Source organism: Bos indicus, chromosome 10, assembly GCF_029378745.1.
Source record: "Bos indicus isolate NIAB-ARS_2022 breed Sahiwal x Tharparkar chromosome 10, NIAB-ARS_B.indTharparkar_mat_pri_1.0, whole genome shotgun sequence".
Lineage (NCBI taxonomy): Eukaryota > Metazoa > Chordata > Mammalia > Artiodactyla > Bovidae > Bos > Bos indicus.
In genome coordinates this window covers 18759743-18779415 of record NC_091769.1, presented here as the reverse complement: position 1 = coordinate 18779415, position 19673 = coordinate 18759743, and the positions used below count along the sequence as shown (strand labels likewise).

General features: G+C 36.0%; 1 protein-coding gene across 11 annotated transcripts in view; it reads left to right on the top strand.

Moving 5' to 3' along the window:
* MYO9A (myosin IXA) overlaps positions 1-19673 on the top strand; it is a 258450-nt gene that overhangs the window by 152845 nt on the left and 85932 nt on the right. For all 11 annotated transcript variants that reach the window (XM_019968212.2, XM_019968211.2, XM_019968209.2 and 8 more), the window contains 4 exons: positions 696-771; positions 5729-5872; positions 7482-7521; positions 17546-17668. In XM_019968212.2, coding sequence (XP_019823771.1) covers positions 696-771; positions 5729-5872; positions 7482-7521; positions 17546-17668 — 383 coding nt within the window. The remainder of the gene's footprint in view (positions 1-695; positions 772-5728; positions 5873-7481; positions 7522-17545; positions 17669-19673) is intronic.

The following is a 19673-nucleotide window of genomic DNA, read 5'->3' as shown; positions in this document are numbered from 1 at the left end:
TTTTGGTTTTGATTTGCATTTCCCTGGTGATTAATGAAGTTGAGCATCTTTTTATGTGCTTGTGAGCCATCTGTGCATCTTCTTTGGGAAAAATGTCTATTCAAATCTCCTGCTTATTTTTTAAATTAGAGTTTTAGTTTAAAAAATATTGTTATTTCTAAAAAAATAAAATAAAAAATATTGTTATTTCTGAGGAAGCAATTCATCGTCTTTGATTATCAGTGTCTTTATAAGATTAATTGATTTCTAAAATCTATAATTCATGTCAGCAATATACTGTTGCTGAAAAGTGATGCAAATAAATTAAGAATTTTTTGGACACTAAATGATTAAATATTTAATATTAAAATAATAAAAGAACTTGTATACTTCTAGGCCTTCAGCCCAGTTACCCTTGGATTTCCTAAATATATTTAAATGAGAGAAGAATGTAAAGAATTTATTATTAAATTCCCTAATTGGTTTCATTGTTGACTAAGATTTATAAGTAACAGTCATGGGACTTGGTTCATATTTTTATTTAGATGTTTCTGATATCGCTTCTCAGCCTTTGGCTAAGATCAAGTGTAGATGTTTCTGATATGTTTAGCAATATTTGCTATTTAAGTATATTAATTTCATTTGATCTTAGAAAAACTGTTTTGTGTTTAGTTTCTGGTAGCATTGATTGAAAATTTTTGCTTTCTATACACTAGATATAACTCGGAAAAATCCCAGAACACCTCTTTCTGATCTCCAGGGCATGAATACTCTAAATGAAAAAAACCAACAGTAAGTATGTTTGGTTTATGTTTTCAAGGAAGTACAGAAGAAATAGCTCGAATTCTTAGTAATAATACTTCTGGGGCTTTAAAAATATGAAGAAAATCAGGCCTTTAAAAAAACCTTCTTAAAACTTTTATAAAACGTATAATAAGGTTAGAGTTAACAATAGAGTATATTGTCTAAGATTGCTTCTGGTAAAATGGTTGTGCAATTACAAAAAGTTTCCCTAGAATGATTAAAAATGAGTTCATATGTTTTCATTTCTGAGACTTTTCTGGCATTTTATATCTTTTGCAAAAGTAATGGGTTTTTTCTTCTTTCCATGGAGAAATCTTACTGGTAAGTAATAACTGAGTAATTTGATTTATATCAAACCATCTGAAACCTTTTCTTTAAACTTTTGCCACATTTAAACACTCCAGTATCTTTTATTGATGAATGTGGTAATCGCAGCTTACCTTTACCATATTCAGTGAAGAATTCTTGAGTAAAATTTGAAAGTAACAAGTACAAGTAATTTTCTGAGTTTGTAATTAAAACTCCTGTTTCCTTTGCATATACTGTTTTATAAAGATTGTATTTTAAATGAGCAAAAGAACATTGTTTAGTATCTAAAGTTTTCTGGGTACATTTTGAACATCGAGAGAATTGAGCTTCTTAGTGCCCTGGTAAGACACTAAAATTAGGACGATCTATTTAGTATTTAGAATTATGGTTTAACTTCATTGATCAGGTTTTCCATTTTGAGTTACTATGTCTTTCTAATGTATATTGTCACTTCTCTGCTCCACAACTTTTTTACAACTCTTTATTGCGTATAATAAGAAGTCTTGGTTCACTGTTTTAACCTACAAGAACTTTCACAGCCCAGGTATCTGACCTCAACTCTACTTATCTTTAATGTCAGCAAATTGAATGATTGAATGACTTACTATCTTTGTAGTGTATGTATGGCAGTTGGCTGCTGACAAAAATCACCATTATATGTGCATGTTAGATTTTACTCAAGAACAAATGAAATCATTAATCTGGTGATCCTATGTACCTTTATTTCAATATACTGGCAGTGTTCTTACCCTGGTCATTAAAGATCCCTAACCTAAGGATCTCATTTTCTTGATTTGTGTGAAAAAAAAAAAAAGGAACTGTGACTTGTTGCATTTCCCAAAGCAATTTAATGCTTATAAATTTCCTAATTCCTAATTTATGGACTTTCTTTCTTTCTTTTTTAAATTTTATTTTATTTTTAAACTTTACAATATTGTATTAGTTTTGCCAAATATCGAAATGAATCCGCCACAGGAACACATGGACTTTCTTTCTTTCCTTTTTTTTTTTTGACTGCTGTGAGTGGCTTGTGGGACCTTAATTCCCCGACTAGGGACTGAACCTGGGCCACCACAGTGAAAGTGCCATATCCTAACCACTGGACCACCAGGAAATTCCCAAGTTTGTGTTTCTTTGTACTGCTTTCAATTTTGGATGTCTGAGGTGATCTGTATGGGCTTCTGTTTTTATACATTAGTTGAAATAGTCTGATATTTTGGTTTAAGATTAATCATTCTGGGTTCAAGCAGCTAACTGAATTTAGGGATTCATGGAAAGACAGTCTAATTTCGTAAAGATGTGTGTATAAGCTCATTTATGAGACCCTTCTTCACAGAGAAATTGATCACACTAGCTTGATTCTTTTCCTTTGCATACAATAAAGAAAGATATTTGGCACTGAAGTAATGTTATCAGGATAAAACCAGCTAGTAGCCTTAACAGGAGATCCTTCCAGTTCATATTTGTTGTATTGGTGAGTTTATTTTAGACATATTTTAGAGAAAATTGGTGAGAAGATGGAGAAGATAGAAAAACAGATAATTAGAAAATCAAATGAGTCATGAAATTATTAGCTTGTATATACTGAGTAGAGGTTTTTGGACCTTACCTATGGAATATTCCTAATTAGTGAGTCATAAATATAAGAGTGGAACAACCAATTTGGTGGTGATCTAGGACGAAGAATTGAGGTAGTCTTTGGCTCAGACGGTAAAGCGTCTGTCTGCAATGCAGGAGACCTGGGTTTGATCCCTGGGTTGGGAAGATCCCCTGGAGAAGGAAATGGCAGCCCACTCCAGTATTTTGCCTGGAAAATCCCATGGACGGCGGAGCCTCATAGTCTACTACTGTCATGGGGTCGCAAAGAGTCAGATATGACTGAGTGACTTCACTTGTGAAACAAGGAAATGCAAATATAAATCTGTTTTTAGCTGTGTACATTTTCCTTGAGTGAGAGATAAAGGCTTCATTACCTTCCCACTAGTAATGGATAAAGGTTCCAATTTCTCCACATCCTTGTTGTTTTGTTATTGCCTGTCTTAATGGGATTAAAGTAGTATCTCCTGTAGCGTTGGTTTGTATTTCCCTAATAATCATGTTCAGCATCTTTTTATGTGCTCATTGGTGATTTGTGTATCTTTTTTGATGATACATATATCTTTTTTCAGCAAATGTCTACTTTGCCCATAAAATTTTTCTTATATATATTCTTCTTTCCTTATGTATAAATATAATTGTCTTAAACAAAACCATACCATGCAGCAGTACTTTTAGATTTGATAATATATGCAGACAATTTTTTATGCCATTAAATAACTATTCTTTGACATGATTTTTAATGACCTTATAGACTCCCATTGGTGTGGTTATGACATGATTTCTTCATTTATTTCCAATTGTTGGCTATTTAGGTTGTTTCTAATTTTTTGGTATTCATGAAAATTTTTATAGATAAAGTTTTTCATGTTTGATTATTTTCTGTCGTTCTTCATTAGAAACTTGACCGGGAGGATAGAACAAAGCTATTAAAAGATGTTGAAGATATTGTCCTGGCTATCTAAAAAGTGGTATAATTTAAGTAAAGAACTAATGGGAAAATAAATATTTTAAGGTTATACCCCATTTTTAAATAGTTTCAAAAAGAGTACAAAGGAAATATAGTTTTTAGAGTTCTATGTACTCTTCATTCAGTTTTCCTTAAAAGAATCTTATATAGTAGTAGTACATTATCAAAACCAGGAAAATTACATTGTTTCATTAATATTAACTAGACTATAGTTTTCACCATTTAAAATAAATCTTTGTTTGTATATATGTAGTTTCTTTGCAATTTTATCTCCTTGGTGGCTCAGTGATAAAGAATCCACCTGCCAACGCAGAAAACACGGGTTCAATCCCTGGGTCGGGAAGATGCCCTAGAGAAGGAAATAGCAACCCACTCCAGTATTCTTGCCTGGCAAATCCCATGACAGAGGAGCCTGGTGGGCTACAGTCCATGGGGTCCCAATAGAGTCAGACACCACTTAGTGACTAAACAACAGCAACATAGATTTGTGTAACCAGCACCACAGTCAGCATGCAGAACTCTTTCATCATCATAAAAGAATTAATTCATACTGCTTATTTGTATTCTTCTTTTTCTTCATGTCCCTTTCCTGTCTCTGGCAACCACTAACCTGTTCTTTTCTATAGTTTTATTGTTTTGATAATGTTATATACATCAAATTTTATGGTATGAAACTGTCCTCTGCCTTCTTAGGTTCAGTGGCTATAGGCCTGTAAATTAAACTAATGAAAGATAGTTAACAGGGAAAAAAGCAAACAGTTTTTATTTCTATTTTACGTACATTGAATATTCTCAGAAAAGAAGTGAAACTCAAAGAAGTGGTTACACTTGGGCTAATATATACTTTTTTTTTTCTTTTTTCTTTTTCTCTTTTTTTTTTTTGCTTGGGTGAGGCTCCCCTGAGGGGGTTTTTCTGCAAGGAGCAGGCTCTGTATAGTATATTGTATATTCTTTAAAAGCTCCTTTGTTTAAAAGAAAACTTTTTTATCTTTTTCAACCTTAGGCAATGTTCTGAGAGGCTTTGGATGTAAACTGGAGAATTCCTAGGCCCTGGGAGGTGCAAGCGGAGGTGGGGTAGTCGCCTTAAATCAGAAATTGTTGGATAAATTTGTAAGGTTTGTGTAGAGGGAGAGGGGGCTCGCCAGGGCACCCGGCCGCAGCGTCCTGTAAGCCCTCTCAGTCCTCTGGAGGTAGAGCACAGTCTCCCTCCTTTTCTTCGTCAATGGCAGAAAATATGATCTGTGCAGAAGGTGGAGACCTACTACCATCTACCGCTATAGCCTCTCTCATAGGCTATCCAACAGCCTCATGATGGGGGTCCAGAACATTTTTAATCATATTTATAGGATAAGTTTTTAGTTGTTTTTTACCTTCACCCAGGTATCTAAATTAACAGTACCCTCTTTAACAGTTTCAAGATTACTTATTTTTTTTTTTAAACTTTACAATATTGTATTGGTTTTGCCAAATATCGAAATGAATCCGCCACAGGTATACATGTGTTCCCCATCCTGAACCCTCCTCCCTCCTCCCTCCCCATACCATCCCTCTGGGTCGTCCCAGTGCACCAGCCCCAAAGCATCCAGTATCGTGCATCGAACCTGGACTGGCGACTCGTTCCATATATGATATTATACGTATTTCAGTGCCATTCTCCCAAATCATCCCCCCCTCTCCCTCTCCCACAGAGTCCAAAAGACTGTTCTATACATCAGTGTCTCTTTTGCTGTGGGATTTTGGACCTGAAACAAAGACAGAAGACATGACAGTATCTTATAATATGTTATATTATTTACTGATTGTTGAATGGTACGGTTAGCTATATGGTGTGCTCATCATGTACTTTTGAATGTGAATGTGGTAGAATCCTAGAAATATTTGGTTCTGGGAGACTAAAAGATTAGCCCAAATTGATCAGTAATCTCTTTGATAAAACCATTTTCTGCTGGTTTAGTATTTTTTCTAAATTTTAACTTTCATGTTTAAAGCTTTGTTTTACTTTTAAAAGAAATTTCTGGAATGTTAGGGATGTCTCAATTAAGGAAACTGTACTATATTTAATTTTTACAGTGAAACATTTGATTTTGCCTGGAATGGCAGAACTGGGATTCGCCAGAGTAAACTATCAAGTAACACCTCCTTGCTTGATAAAGATGGGATATTCGCTAATTCAGCTAGCAGCAAACTCTTGGAGAGAGCCCATGGGATTCTCACGTTAGTATTGATCAACAATATCGCTTGCCTTTTTTTATAACTGATTTAAATTTTCTGACTAAAAAAGAAGAGAGGTAATTGTGAAGCATTATTTTCATGAGTGGAATTTTAAGTGAAACAAGATTGAAAAGTAGTCAGAATTTAGAACTGTGACAGTCTCATATATTATAAAGCTGGTATTTGTTTATTTGTTTTCATCTTACTAGGAGGTCATGACTGAATATACTTACGGAGATGATTCTTTATTGCTGTTTTACAGACTCTACATCCAGAGAGAGCAAATACTGTTAGCTTTTTTTTAGGATTCCTAGTTTTTAACTGCAATTGCCCTTTATTCTGGCAGTCTTAACAAGTTGGGCAGGTAAATCTCTTACAAAATGGTGAATGGGACCACATAACGGTTGACCGTTCAACACTGCATGGGTTAGAGGTGCCAACCTTCTACACAATGGAAAATTTGTGTGTTTCTTATAGTCAGCCCTCCATATCCACTGCTCCTCAGTATCTGTGATTCCACATCCACAGATTCAGCCAATGTCAGATCAAGTAGTACTGTTGTAGTTCATGTTGAAAGAATTCCATGTGTAACTGGACCCTTACAGTCTAAACTTGTGTTGTTCAAGGGGCACCTGTATGGTGATACATAATACTTGCCAAAACCTGCTGTTTCTCCTTACCTGATGTAGAACTGGTTTCAGGATATAGATATTAACCGTGCGTGGTGGACCAGTAAAAAGTTCTTACCTACCCATATCAATATATTTAAAACACTTCCAAAGCATTTTTTTGACCGTTAGCTAGAAGTGTGACTGGATTATATTTCTTAATCCCTAAGTCATCTCTTAACAGTGTTAATAGGCTCAGTTTATATGTCATGCTACATTCCAGAATTTTGAATAAACGCATTTAATCCTCACAGCAACTCTGTGAGGTTGATAGTATTATCATTCTTACTTTGTCTTACATTATCATTTTTACACTGTTACATAATGAAACCAAATTTTAAAGAGATTAAAATCATACCTTGGTAGGTGATAGAGCTCAGATTCAACAAGCCCAGGTCTTCCTGATTCCCCAGCCCATGTTCATAAGCACTGGGTTTTATTCCTTTTTTGTAGCCATTAAAGAAAAAAAAAAGGTTTGATCGAAGTGTGATATTGAATTATGAATAAGGAATAAAAGAGCAGAGCAGAATTTATAGTTTCTGAAAATGGAAGATCATAAGTCTTAGTGAAAAGTACATTTTAATAATTCATGAAATTAGGCATCTTTTTAAGTTTAAAATGACAGAAACAAAGCCTCTGTAGGTTAAGAATGCAGAGCCCTGTTAGGGTCCAAAAGAAAATGAAACTTGAGCTTTGAATCTATATTATGTTACTGATCGTCAAGCTCAGTCTGTTTGTACCTGTATTACGGAGCAGGCATGTCTTTACTTTGCTTATCCTTCCTTCCCAAAGGTGCCTGCTTAGTTGAATTAGACAGTGTTTTCATTTAAAGGACCTATAACTTGGAAGTGGGTATATAATGTTCTTTTTGTAGAGAACTTGAAATTCATCTTTCCGATGTTGTTGTTTTTTTTTTCCTTCTAATGTAAGATTTGTCTCTATAGGAGAAACAAAAATTTCAAATCCAAACCGGGGCTTCCAAAGGTGAGTATTATGAAAATATTTTTTCCTCTGTGCCTCACTTCATGATTTTTTTTTAATTATTCATGCAAACAATCTTTAGAAATCATAAACAAGAAATATCTTATTTGTACCCAAAATACAGATTGTGTATGTTCAGTTAAAACCATTTTAGAAATAATGCTGGATGTTACTATGAAATGGCAAAGCTTAATGCTGGTGAATATTTGTAATGTATCTCACTTTCTAGTGTTTGAAAAGCTTCTGAATATAGATGTAAATTTTTGTTGAGTAATTGCCTCTGCATAGATTTTTTTCATTTCTTCTTAAATCAGGTTAAGGAGACATTCTGAATTTTATCTAATTAAAAATTTTTAAATTTTATCTGATTTAAAAATAATTTCTGTCATCATCATTAACATTAGTTAGCCTGGTTTTTCTGTAAAGGTCCAGTTAGACTTGGCAGGCTCATCTGGTCTGGGTTATAACTACTTGGCTCTGCTGTCATAGCACAAATGCAGGTGTAGACAGTATGTAACTGAATGATTGTGACTGTATTCCAATAAAACTTTATTTATGGATACTGAAACTTGAATTTCATGTAAGTTTTTTCAACCATAGAAATCTTATAAAAACAATGGGCATAATTTGACCCAGGACTTGTAATTTGCTTACTCTAATCTGCTTGCCAAAATGTTTATTAGATTTACTAAAGAACAGTCTTAGAGTTTTTCTGTCTCTTGTGCCCTTCCAAAGAGTCCTGTCATTAACTTTGTTAATGAACATAATTCAAAAATTTTAAAAGAACTGAAAAAGGGCTGTTTATTCTCAAAATTCTCTAGTTTAAGAAACAAGAAAATGAAACTGTAGTTTTTCCTTCTACTTGAGTCGCCTTATATTTCCTAATAAAATTGAATGCATTGCTGATGTGGTTTGTGGTAGTGGAAAATGTGTTTTAAACCACAAAGAAAATTTACTGAGTGGTTTGTGATTATGTTCTTATCATGAAAAATTTTATGTAGAGAGGAGAGGAGACCATACCTGTTCTTTGTCAAATATTTGTTATTGTTCATTTGTCTTTCTTTTTTTTCCTTCACTGTCTCATTAGCCTTTTAGTATTTTGAATGCCACCTGTGGATCTAGTGTTTGCCCTGTTCTTTTCATTCTCTTCAGATGGATAACTTATTTTTTAAATTGAACTATTGATTTAAAATGTATTAATTTCTGCTGTACAGCAGAGTGACTCCTTGTATCTATATATACACTGTTTTGTAACTTCTTAAACTTCATATGATAGTCAACAAGAATATGTTAGATACATCTGAAGTCAATAATACCATTCAGTTATCAATCACAGGAATCCCATCTGTTTCTCAATTTTTAAAAATTAAATATATATAGCTAATTTTTTGTTTATTTTAGTGTCTTGTGTATTCTTTTTTTAAATATAAATTTATTTATTTTAATTGGAGGCTAATTACTTGACAATATTGTATTGGTTTTGCTATACATTGACATGAATCCACCACAGGTATACATGTCTTGTGTATTCAAGTACATATATTTAATATTAGAGAGGCAACATAGTCTATGAGAGTATAGACCTTGGAGTAAAACTGACTTACATTCAAATGATGGATCTGTTGTTACTTGCTCTCTGATCTTTGGAGTAAATTCTCTAACTTGTCTTAACTTCTGTCTCTTCATTTGTGATGTGGGGGATAATATACGTTAGGATGAAATATATATATTTGGTATGTGCATGATTATTGTTGTTGTTGCTAAGTCGTGTCCAACTCTTTTGTGACCCCATGAACTGTAGTGTACCAGGCTCCTCTGTCCATGGGTTTTCCCAGGCAAGAATCCTGGAGTGGAAAAAAAAAAAAAAAGAATCCTGGAGTAGGTTGCCATTTCCTACTCCAGAGGATCTTCCTGGCCCAGGGATCAAACCTCTGTCTCCTGCATTGGCAGCATGTGTTCACCACTGAGCCACCAGGGCAGCCCATGTGCATGATTAGTATTCAGTAAATAATTACTTTCTTCATATTTTGTACCAAAATGTTAGAGTTGAATTTGTGGCTTATATGTGTACATACATGTATGTATAATGTGTAGTTTGATTAGTAACCTCACTCTTCATCTTAGATTCCTACCCTTATTTAAATATACCTTATTTTTTCTAATTATGCTTAGTGAATGTTTTGCTTGTTTCTTGCAGTCCAGTTCAAACCAAGACAAAATAAATTTTTATATTTATAAAATTAAATTAGCAGATCCTAGATCCTCATTGACCATGGTCATTTCTGACTAAGTTCTTTCTGTTGCATTAAGTTAGTTTTATATGTGGTGTGGAAGGAAGCAGCAGCAATGCAAATAACCTAAACTTTTTTTCCTTTTTGCTCTTTTGTGAAATCTGAAACTGCTTTCTTACCTTGAGTGTGAATCATTGATGTACATATTCCTACAACTTTTATTGCTACTGGAAATAAGATTCAGTTACTTGTATTAAGGGCACCTCTAGCATCTCATTTTATTGATAAAGGCAGGATTTAGAATGCTTTTTTTTTTTTTTTTACCATTCTGAATAAACACAGGCAAATATTAAACACATGTTACCTCCAACAGCCCTTAGCCCTCTGTTAATATAGTTCTGTTTGGATAGTACTTTTTTCTTCTAGAGAGTACTTTCCCTCTCATACCTTGAAACCTTCAATCACTTCTATTAAATATATCTATAATTTGATCTGCCTTTAAATTTCCAGTCTTTTACCCGCAGTTCCACTGTTGTACATTTCTACTGTGACATCCTGCTCATATCTCAGACTTATGCCCTAAGAGATTTTGCTGTGTTCCTGCCCTACTGAATTTTGTAGTCACTCATGCTCAAACCTTGAAGATAAGTTTATTATCCATTTTAGTTCTCTTTAACAGCATGAGCAATATCTTCTTAATATTTGTATCTACAGCACCTTGCACAGATAAGATCAGATCAGTCGCTTAGTCGTGTCCGACTCTTTGCGACCCCAGGAATCGCAGCACGCCAGGCCTCCCTGTCCATCACCAACTCCTGGAGTTCACTGAGACTCACGTCCATCGAGTCAGTGATGCCATCCAGCCATCTCACCCTCCGTCGTCCCCTTTTCCTCTTGCCCGCAATCCCTCCCAGCATCAGAATCTTTTCCAATGAGTCAACTCTTCTCATGAGGTGGCCAAAGTACTGGAGTTTCAGCTTTAGCATCATTCCTTCCAAAGAAATCCCAGGGCTGATCTCCTTCAGAATGGACAGGTTGGATCTCCTTGCAGTCCAGGGGACTCTCAAGAGTCTTCTCCAACACCACAGTTCAAAAGCATCAATTCTTCGGCGCTCAGCCTTCTTCACAGTCCAACTCTCATATCCATACATGACCACAGGGAAAACCATAGCCTTGACTAGACTAACCTTTGTTGGCAAAGTAATGTCTCTGCTTTTGAATATGCTGTCTAGGTTGGTCATAACTTTCCTTCCAAGGAGTAGGCGTCTTTTAATTTCACGGCTGCAGTCACCATCTGCAGTGATTTTGGAGCCCAGAAAAATAAAGTCTGACACTGTTTCCACTCTTTCCCCATCTATTTCCCATGAAGTGATGGGACCGGATGCCATGATCTTCGTTTTCTGAATGTTGAGCTTTAAGCCAACTTTTTCACTCTCCACTTTCACTTTCATCAAGAGGCTTTTTAGTTCCTCTTCACTTTCTGCCGTAAGAGTGGTATCATCTGCATATCTGAGGTTATTGATATTTCTCCTTGCAATCTTGATTCCAGCTTGTGTTTCTTCCAGTCCAGCGTTTCTCATGATGTACTCTGCATATAAGTTAATAAACAGGGTGACAATATACAGCCTTGATGTACTCCTTTTCCTATTTGGAACCAGTCTGTTGTTCCATGTCCAGTTCTGACTTGCTTCCTCACCTGCATACAGATTTCTCAAGAGGCAGGTCAGGTGGTCTGGTATTCCCATCTCTTTTAGAATTTTCCACAGTTCATTGTGATCCACACAGTCAAAGGCTTTGGCATAGTCAATAAAGCAGAAATAGATGTTTTTCTGGAACTCTCTTGCTTTTTCCATGATCCAGCGGATGTTGGCAATTTGATCTCTGGTTCCTCTGCCTTTTCTAAAACCAGCTTGAACATCAGGAAGTTCACGGTTCATATATTGCTGAAGCCTGGCTTGGAGAATTTTGAGCATTACTTTACTAGCATGTGAGATGAGTGCAATTGTGTGGTAGTTTGAGCATTCTTTGGCATTGCCTTTCTTTGGGATTGGAATGAAAACTACCCTTTTCCAGTCCTGTGGCCACTGCTGAGTTTTCCAAATGTGCTGGCATATTGAGTGCAGCACTTTCACAGCATCATCTTTTAGGATTTGAAATAGCTCAACTGGAATTCCATCACCTCCACTAGCTTTGTTTGTAGTGATGCTTTCTAAGGCCCACTTGACTTCACATTCCAGGATGTCTGGCTCTAGGTCAGTGATCACACCATCGTGATTATCTGGGTCATGAAGATCTTTTCTGTACAGTTCTTCTGTGTATTCTTGCCATCTCTTCTTAATATCTTCTGCTTCTGTTAGGTCCATACCATGCACAGCAGGCAGTAAATAATTGTTTAAAAAAGAATGAATTGACTAATCTGAATAAACTAAACAATGAAGATGGAGTTAAGAAAGGAATAAAGTAGATAATGAACAGAAGACCTAAGAAAGGAATTAAATCCGTTATCTGTTTTCTGCTAGATCTTGGACCTGCATTTCAGTCCTTGTCACATCATGCTGGGCTATTGAAACTGTCCCTTAACTGGTTTTATCTCTTTCTTGGCTTCTTTCCTCCTGTCCACTGCCTTGTTCTGCTCTGCCTTATATCTCCATTCTTCCTTGCACTGTTTTATCTTCATAAATCGGAGTAACCCTGAGATTATCATTTATTTTTTTTAATGTCCTTATAGTCCGTTTCCTTGTACTTAAATGCGATGTATTCTGCCCAGTTAGAACAGAACCAGATCTGTAGTAATCATTGAATATTTCTTGATAGATCTAATCATGATGAGTTTCATGGGCATAAGTCTGAGGAAACACTGTTGAAAAATCATTACTTGTTAACCATTCTTTCATTCATCCAGCTAATATTAAGTTTGCAGAACCAGGGGCTTCCCTGGTAGCTCAGACGGTAAAGAATCTGCCTGCAATGCGGGAGATTGACCCAACCCTGGGTTCAGTCCCTGGGTTGGGAAGATCCCCTGGAGGAGGGCATGGCAACCCACTCCAGTATGCTTGCCTGGAGCATCTCTATGGACAGCAGAGCCTAGTGGGCTACAATCTGTGGGGTTGCAAAGAGTCAGACACGACTGAGCAACTGAGCACGGCACATGCAGAACCAGACACTTTTTAGATGTTGTTCGTGCAGGGATAGACAGTCTAGTCCAAGAACTCTTGCTCTCTTGTAGTGATTCTTTCAGAGAAAGAGAAAAACAATAAAAGATGTAGATGATATTATATGCAAAGAGGAAGATGAAATGACATACTATTAGCATACAGGTGGGCTGCTTTTGGGGTATGCAACTAATAACTTTATGAAAAAGTTTGGGTATTTAAGCTATAAGTTGAATACTAAGAAAAATCAACCCGTGTAAAGGTCTAATATTCCAAATGAAAAAATTGGGAAAGATCTGCAGATAAGAATGAATGTGGATTTTTTGTTTTGGGTTTTTTTGTTTGTTCGGCTTTTCAATTAAGTTCCATGAAGGGAAGCATTTCAACTTAAGTAAAAGCTTTGAAAATTCACACACACATACCATTATATATTTATGTAAATATTATTATTGTTTTGTGTGACTTTTTTTGGTCAAGAGTATTTGCAGATATTTCTCCATGTCAGAATATAGGTTTATAGTATTTTTAGGTCTGTACACTGTTCAGTTGTGTGGATGAACTTCATGAAAAAGGTTTCGTGTAATTCGTTATCTCTAGTCAGAATTTTTCACTATATTTTTGAAGTACATTGTCAGAAGTTATATTCGATCTCTCCTTAGATAAATACCTTGACAAGAAATTGCTTAATATCAGGAAGGTTATAAGGATTTTCACTCCTAAGAACAATACATAAATGTGCCTGTTTTATGTATACTGAATTTTATCAGTCTTTTTAGGTTTGTCAATTGAACGTGCAGTAAATCTCCTTAAAGAAAAGGTGTGTTTTTTGATTAAAGCGACATTGGTTGTCGTCATGTTACTTGTCATGTATATTTTGAGAACTGTCTTTTGAAGTCTTCTGCTTGTTTATGATTACAGGACATGTTCTTTTAAGCTTTTTTTTTTTTTTTTTTTACTGTTCTTATATATAGATGATAAGTGTTTGTTGGAAATTTTTTTTCCCTTAGGTAGAATCATTTAAATGTGTATTATACTTAAATTACCACTTGGAAGTTTTTATTTTTTGATGTTTATATTGTCAAAATTAATACTGTTTAGTCTTCTATATTTATCATGCTTTTAATTCAAATCTCTGCTTCTCATACAATGAAACTTTTTCTGCTTTATAAATAACATATTGTTGTGCATCTGTATAGATAGGTTCTTTCCATTGACAAACTCACTGCCGTAAATTAGTAGGATTTTCAAAATTGATTAGTGATTGGCTAAAAGAAGCTCCAAAATCCTTTATTAATACCCTGTTTTGTATTCTTTAGTTGCTTTATGTGTAACTCCTATCTTATTAAGATTAATAATTAGGATTTAAGGATGCAGGTTGATAAGGCACTGTATTTTTGTTTTCCTGTTTATGTGTTCCTGGCTTACTGAATAGTCTAGGGATTGAATTTAATTTATTGTCTCTATGAGTCAGGATTCAACTGCAAGTTACTAATCACCGTGGATATGTTTAAATAGTAAAAGAAGAAAATACTGCTCCTTGGTGCCCAGCTCTTTGCAACCCCATGAATTGTAGCCCACCGGGCTCCTCTGTGCATGAAATTCTCTAGGCAAGAATACCGGAGTGGGTACCCCTTCCCTTCTCCAGGGGATCTTCCTAACCCAGGGAGTGAATCCGGATCTTTTGCATTGAGGGTAGATTCTTTACCATCTGACCCACCAGGGAAGCCCCCTTTTTAAGTATTGCTACTGCTAAGTCTGCTAAGTCGCTTCAGTTGTGTCCGACTCTGCGACCCCATAGATGGCAGCCCACCAGGCTCCCCTGTCCCTGGGATTCTCCAGGCAAGAATACTGGAGTGGGTTGCCATTTCCTTTTCCAATGCGTGAAAGTGAAAAGTGAAAGTGAAGTCGCTCAGTCCTGTCCGACTCTTCGCGACGCCATGGACTACAGCCCACCAGGCTCCTCCGTCTATGGGATTTTCCAGGCAAGAGTACTGGAGTGGGGTGCCATTGCCTTCTCCGTTTTAAGTATAAAGGGTATTAATTCAAAGAGGTGCTTACAGAAATCATCAGAAGTTACAGAGCAGAACTGACCTCAGCTGTACTCCAAAAGCTAGAAAATGAGGACGCTGCGATCATTGCACCTGCTTCCAGGCTCATGGAGAAGCTGCTATTATTAATGGCTTCCTTACTAAGGTGCTTTTACTAGAGTTGCACTGACAACACAGATGCCCTGCATGCTGTCTCTCAGCACTCTCAAAAGTAGTGCCTGGACACTGGGGCCACAGAAAGCTGAACCACTTTTGTATATGTGTTTGGTGGCAGAAACAAGCTAGTAGCCAAACCCTCTGCCTTGATTCAATCAGTTCAGTTCAGTAGCTCAGCAGTGTCTGACTCTTTGCAACCCCATGGACTGCAACACCCCAGGCCTCTCTGTCCATCACCAACTCCCAGAGTTTACTCAAACTCATGTCCATTGAGTTGGTAATGCCGTCCAGCCATCCCATCCTCTGTCGTCCCCTTCTCCTTCTGCCTTCAGTCTTTCCCAGCATCAGGGTCTTTTCCAGTGAGTCAGATCTTTGCATCAGGTGACCAAAGTATTGGAGTTTCAGCTTCAACATCAGTCCCTCCAAAGAATATTGAGGACTGATTTTCTTTAGGATAGACTGGTTCGATCTTGCCATCCAAGGGACTCTCAAGAGTCTTCTCCAACACCACAGTTCAAAGGCATCAATTCTTCGGGGCTCAGCTTTCTTTATAGTCCAACTCTCATATACATACATGACTTCTGGAAAAACCATAGATCTGACTAGATGGACGTTCATTGGCAAAGTAATGTCTCTGCTTTTTAACATGCTGTCCAGGTTGGTCATAACTTTTCTTCCAAGGAGCAAGTGTCTTTTAATTTCATGGCTGCAGTCACCATCTGCAGTGATTTTGGAGCCCAAAAAAATAAAGTCTGTCACTATTTCCACTGTTTCCCCATCTATTTGCCATGAAGTGATGGGACTAGATGCCATGGTCTTAGTTTTCTGAATGTTGAGTTCTAAGCTAACTTTTTCACTCTCCTCTTTCACTTTCATCAAGAGGCTCTTTAGTTTTCTTCACTTTCTGCCATAAGGGTGGTGTCATCTGCATATCTGAGGTTATTGATATTTTTCCCGGCCATCTTGATTCCAGCTTGTGCTTCTTCCATCCCAACGTTTCTCATGATGTACTCTGCATATAGTTAAATAAGCGGGGTGACGATATACAGCCTTGACGTACTCCTTTTCCTATTTGGAACCAGTCTGTTGTTCCATGTCCAGTCTAACTGTTGCTTCCTGACCTGCGTACAGATTTCTCAAGAGGCAGGTCAAGTGGTCTGGTATTCCCATCTCTTTCAGAATTTTCCATAGTTTGTTGTGGTCCACACAGTCAAAGGCTTTGGCATAGTCAGTAAAGCAGAAATAGATGTTTTTCTGGAACTCTCTTGCTTTTTTGATGCTCCAACGGACGTTGGCAATTTGATCTCTGGTTCCTCTGCCTTTTCTAAATCCAGCTTGATCATCTGAAAGTTCACAGTTCAGGTCCTGATGAAGCCCGGTTTGGAGAATTTTGAGCATTACTTTACTAGCATATAAGATGAATGCAAAACTGCGGTAGTTTGAGCATTCTTTGGCATTGCCTTTCTTTGGGATTGCAATGAAAACTGACCTTTTCCAGTCCTGTGGCCACTGCTGAGTTTTCCAAATTTGCTGGCATATTGAATACAGCACTTTCACAGCATCATCTTTTAGGATTTGAAATAGATTAACTGAAATTCCATCACCTCCACTACCTTTGTTCATAGTGATGCTTCCTAAGGCCCATTTGACTTCACATTCCAGGATATCTGGCTCTAGGTTGGCGATCACACCATCGTGATTATCTGGGTCATGAAGATCTTTTTTGTATAGTTCTTCTGTGTATTCTTGCCCCCTCTTCTTAATATCTTCTGCTTCTGTTAGGTCCATACCATTTCTGTCCTTTATCAAGCCCATCTTTGCGTGAAATGTTCCACTGGTAGCTCTAATTTTCTTGAAGAAATCTCTAGACTTTCCCATTTTATTATTTTCCTCTATTTCTTTGCTTAGATCACTGCGGAAGGCTTTCTTATCTCTCCTTGCTATCCTTTGGAACTCTGCATTCAAATGGGTGTATCTTTCCTTTTCTCCCTTGCCTTTTGCTTCTCTTCTTCTCACAGCTATTTGTAAGTCCTCCTCAGACAGCCATTTTGTCTTTTTGCATTTCTTTTCCTTGGGGATGGTATTGATCCCTGCCTCCTATATAATGTCACGAACCTCTGTCCATAATTCTTCAGGCACTCTGTCTTATCAGATCTAATCCCTTGAATCTGCCTTGGTTAGACCTTCCCAGTTTAATTTGGGAATTGTGGAACTTAATCACATCCAGAACCTGAGATGTGAGAGTCTGAGAAATGCAGTTTCTTTTTAGCTGATCAACTTCTGCAAGAAAGCAGAAGATGGGTAGAGTGGATAATGAATATTAATTTCCCATATTCACCACAGTCATACATAGGAATAATAAATACTGGCCTACAACTTTGTTTTTCCTATTTTTAGATCAATTTATGTGAAGAATTTGATTTTTCCTCCTGTTTTTCAGCATTTGCTAGAAGTAAAGTCTTTAAAGCATCTGACAAGTTTGACCATACAGGATCGCATTACCAAGTCTCTTCTTCATTTGCACAAGAAGAAGAAACCTCCCAGCATCAGTGCTCAGTTTCAGGTTGTTTCCTATTTACTTTTTTTCCCTTTTATTTTTAACAAAGAGGAATCTGTTTTGTTCAGATTGAAATCATAAGGTCAAAGTGATCTGCAAGATTCATGTGACTAAAAAGTTATAGTAGAATGGTACTTTTGGTTGGAAGTACCAAAGATGGGAGAAAAATCAGGTGCTTTTGTTCATCTCTGGGTAGTACGTATCCCGAAGAGGAATTCGTTATATTCAACTTGAAGAGAAAAGCACCAGAAAGTTGACTGCCCAGATGTGGCACTGTTAACACAATGATGTATGTTTTTTTCTCTGTGTATTTAAACCTAATGCTACTGCCATCATTATTTAACTAAATGGAATTGTAAGATTTTTCTTGACTTTTTATTTTAGTTTTGTATATATAGGAATCTAGATCATCTTATTATGACTGTGCATTTAGGGATAAATATCATAATAAATTAACCAAATCACTTCCAGAATTAATTTCAAAATACTCTTCATTTTTCCTGTTCTTATCAGATTATCTCTAATATTCTGTTCATTTGCTAGATATTTATGAAAATGAGCTGAAAATCTGAAGGGTAATGGTATTTTAGATAATTTTATTCTACCTTGTGCTTTATCACTCACAGAAGCAGTACTAACTAAAGCATTGTTAACTAAAAATTTCTTTATCTACTGATAGCTATATTTCTATTTTTTAGCACTTTTTCAGTGCTCCTTTTTAATCCAGGATATCTAAATGTAAATTATCTACTAACATGTCACTGGATATGATCTTGTTTGATTTATATAAGTATAGTCCTTAAACCTATAAGCTATAAATGTCATTTTATTTTAGACAATTTTCACCATAGGCCGAGAGAAAATTTTGATTCTATAAAAGCTACTTGGTCAAATGTTTTTTCTTCAAAAAAAAACACACAAAAAAACAAGATTTAAGAGCCAAATAACTTACTAGGTCCTAATAAAGTTAAAGGAAAGACAATTGAATATATGTTGGAAGCTCTGCCATGAATTTTACACAAACCTTAAATCACAATCCTATGGGTTAATGGTATTTGATTATTTAAAAAGAGAGAGGTGTTGCTTGGCCCTATTTATCTAAGGAAGCATTAGTCCCCTTTGCATGATAAGGAAGAGTAGAACCATTAAGCTACTGTGTCCTTTGTTTCATCACAGGACTTTTACAGGAGCCTCTTTATCAAACTCAGTCTTTAATCTGAAGAATACTCGTTACAGCTACTACAATAAAAGCTTAATTATAGTCCTATAATGTGCCTTAAAATCCCCCACACTCAGGAATTATGGATATTTTCAAATTATATTCATGTATTGTATTTAACATTTACAAAGAGTCATCTGTAATGTTTCTAATATGTTGTTAAATATTATAAGAGTAATGAATTAATTTTTCTAAACTTCTTATTATTTAGAAAATACAGTGAACAAAAACAAATAAAAGTCATTTACCATCCAGAAACAATGATAAATGTACTACATTTTCCATATTCCTTATTAAATATTTATACATATGCATTATCTATTTTTCCTGCAATTCTGTGAGATGAATACCATCATTCTTATTGTACAGATGAGGAAATTAGAAGTGATGGAGATAGATGGCAGCCAGATGTCTATGACTTCACACCCTTCTTGTGAATGAATGTTTATTTTCATCAAAGTGAAAATGTAGAACTCATGAAAGATTAACTGATATAGGAATTGCCCTTCTATTATGAGCATCTAGAAAACTAGGCAAAAGGTAAACATAGAGTGTTTTTAGTTATCAGACAATAAGCATTACAGGATTATGATCCCTGAGAAAAGGGAAATAAATGAGGCAAGTCCCAGGTTACTGCACAAAGATAGTTTGCTGTAGCCCAGGGAGAGGGAGCCCAAACAGATGCAAAAGGTTTTGCTCTGAACCTACCCTCACAAAGCTTAATAAAAGTAAGTCTTGAAAGAATCAAAATGATCCAGTGTAACTCAACCCCAGGGGCAACTGTCTGTTGCT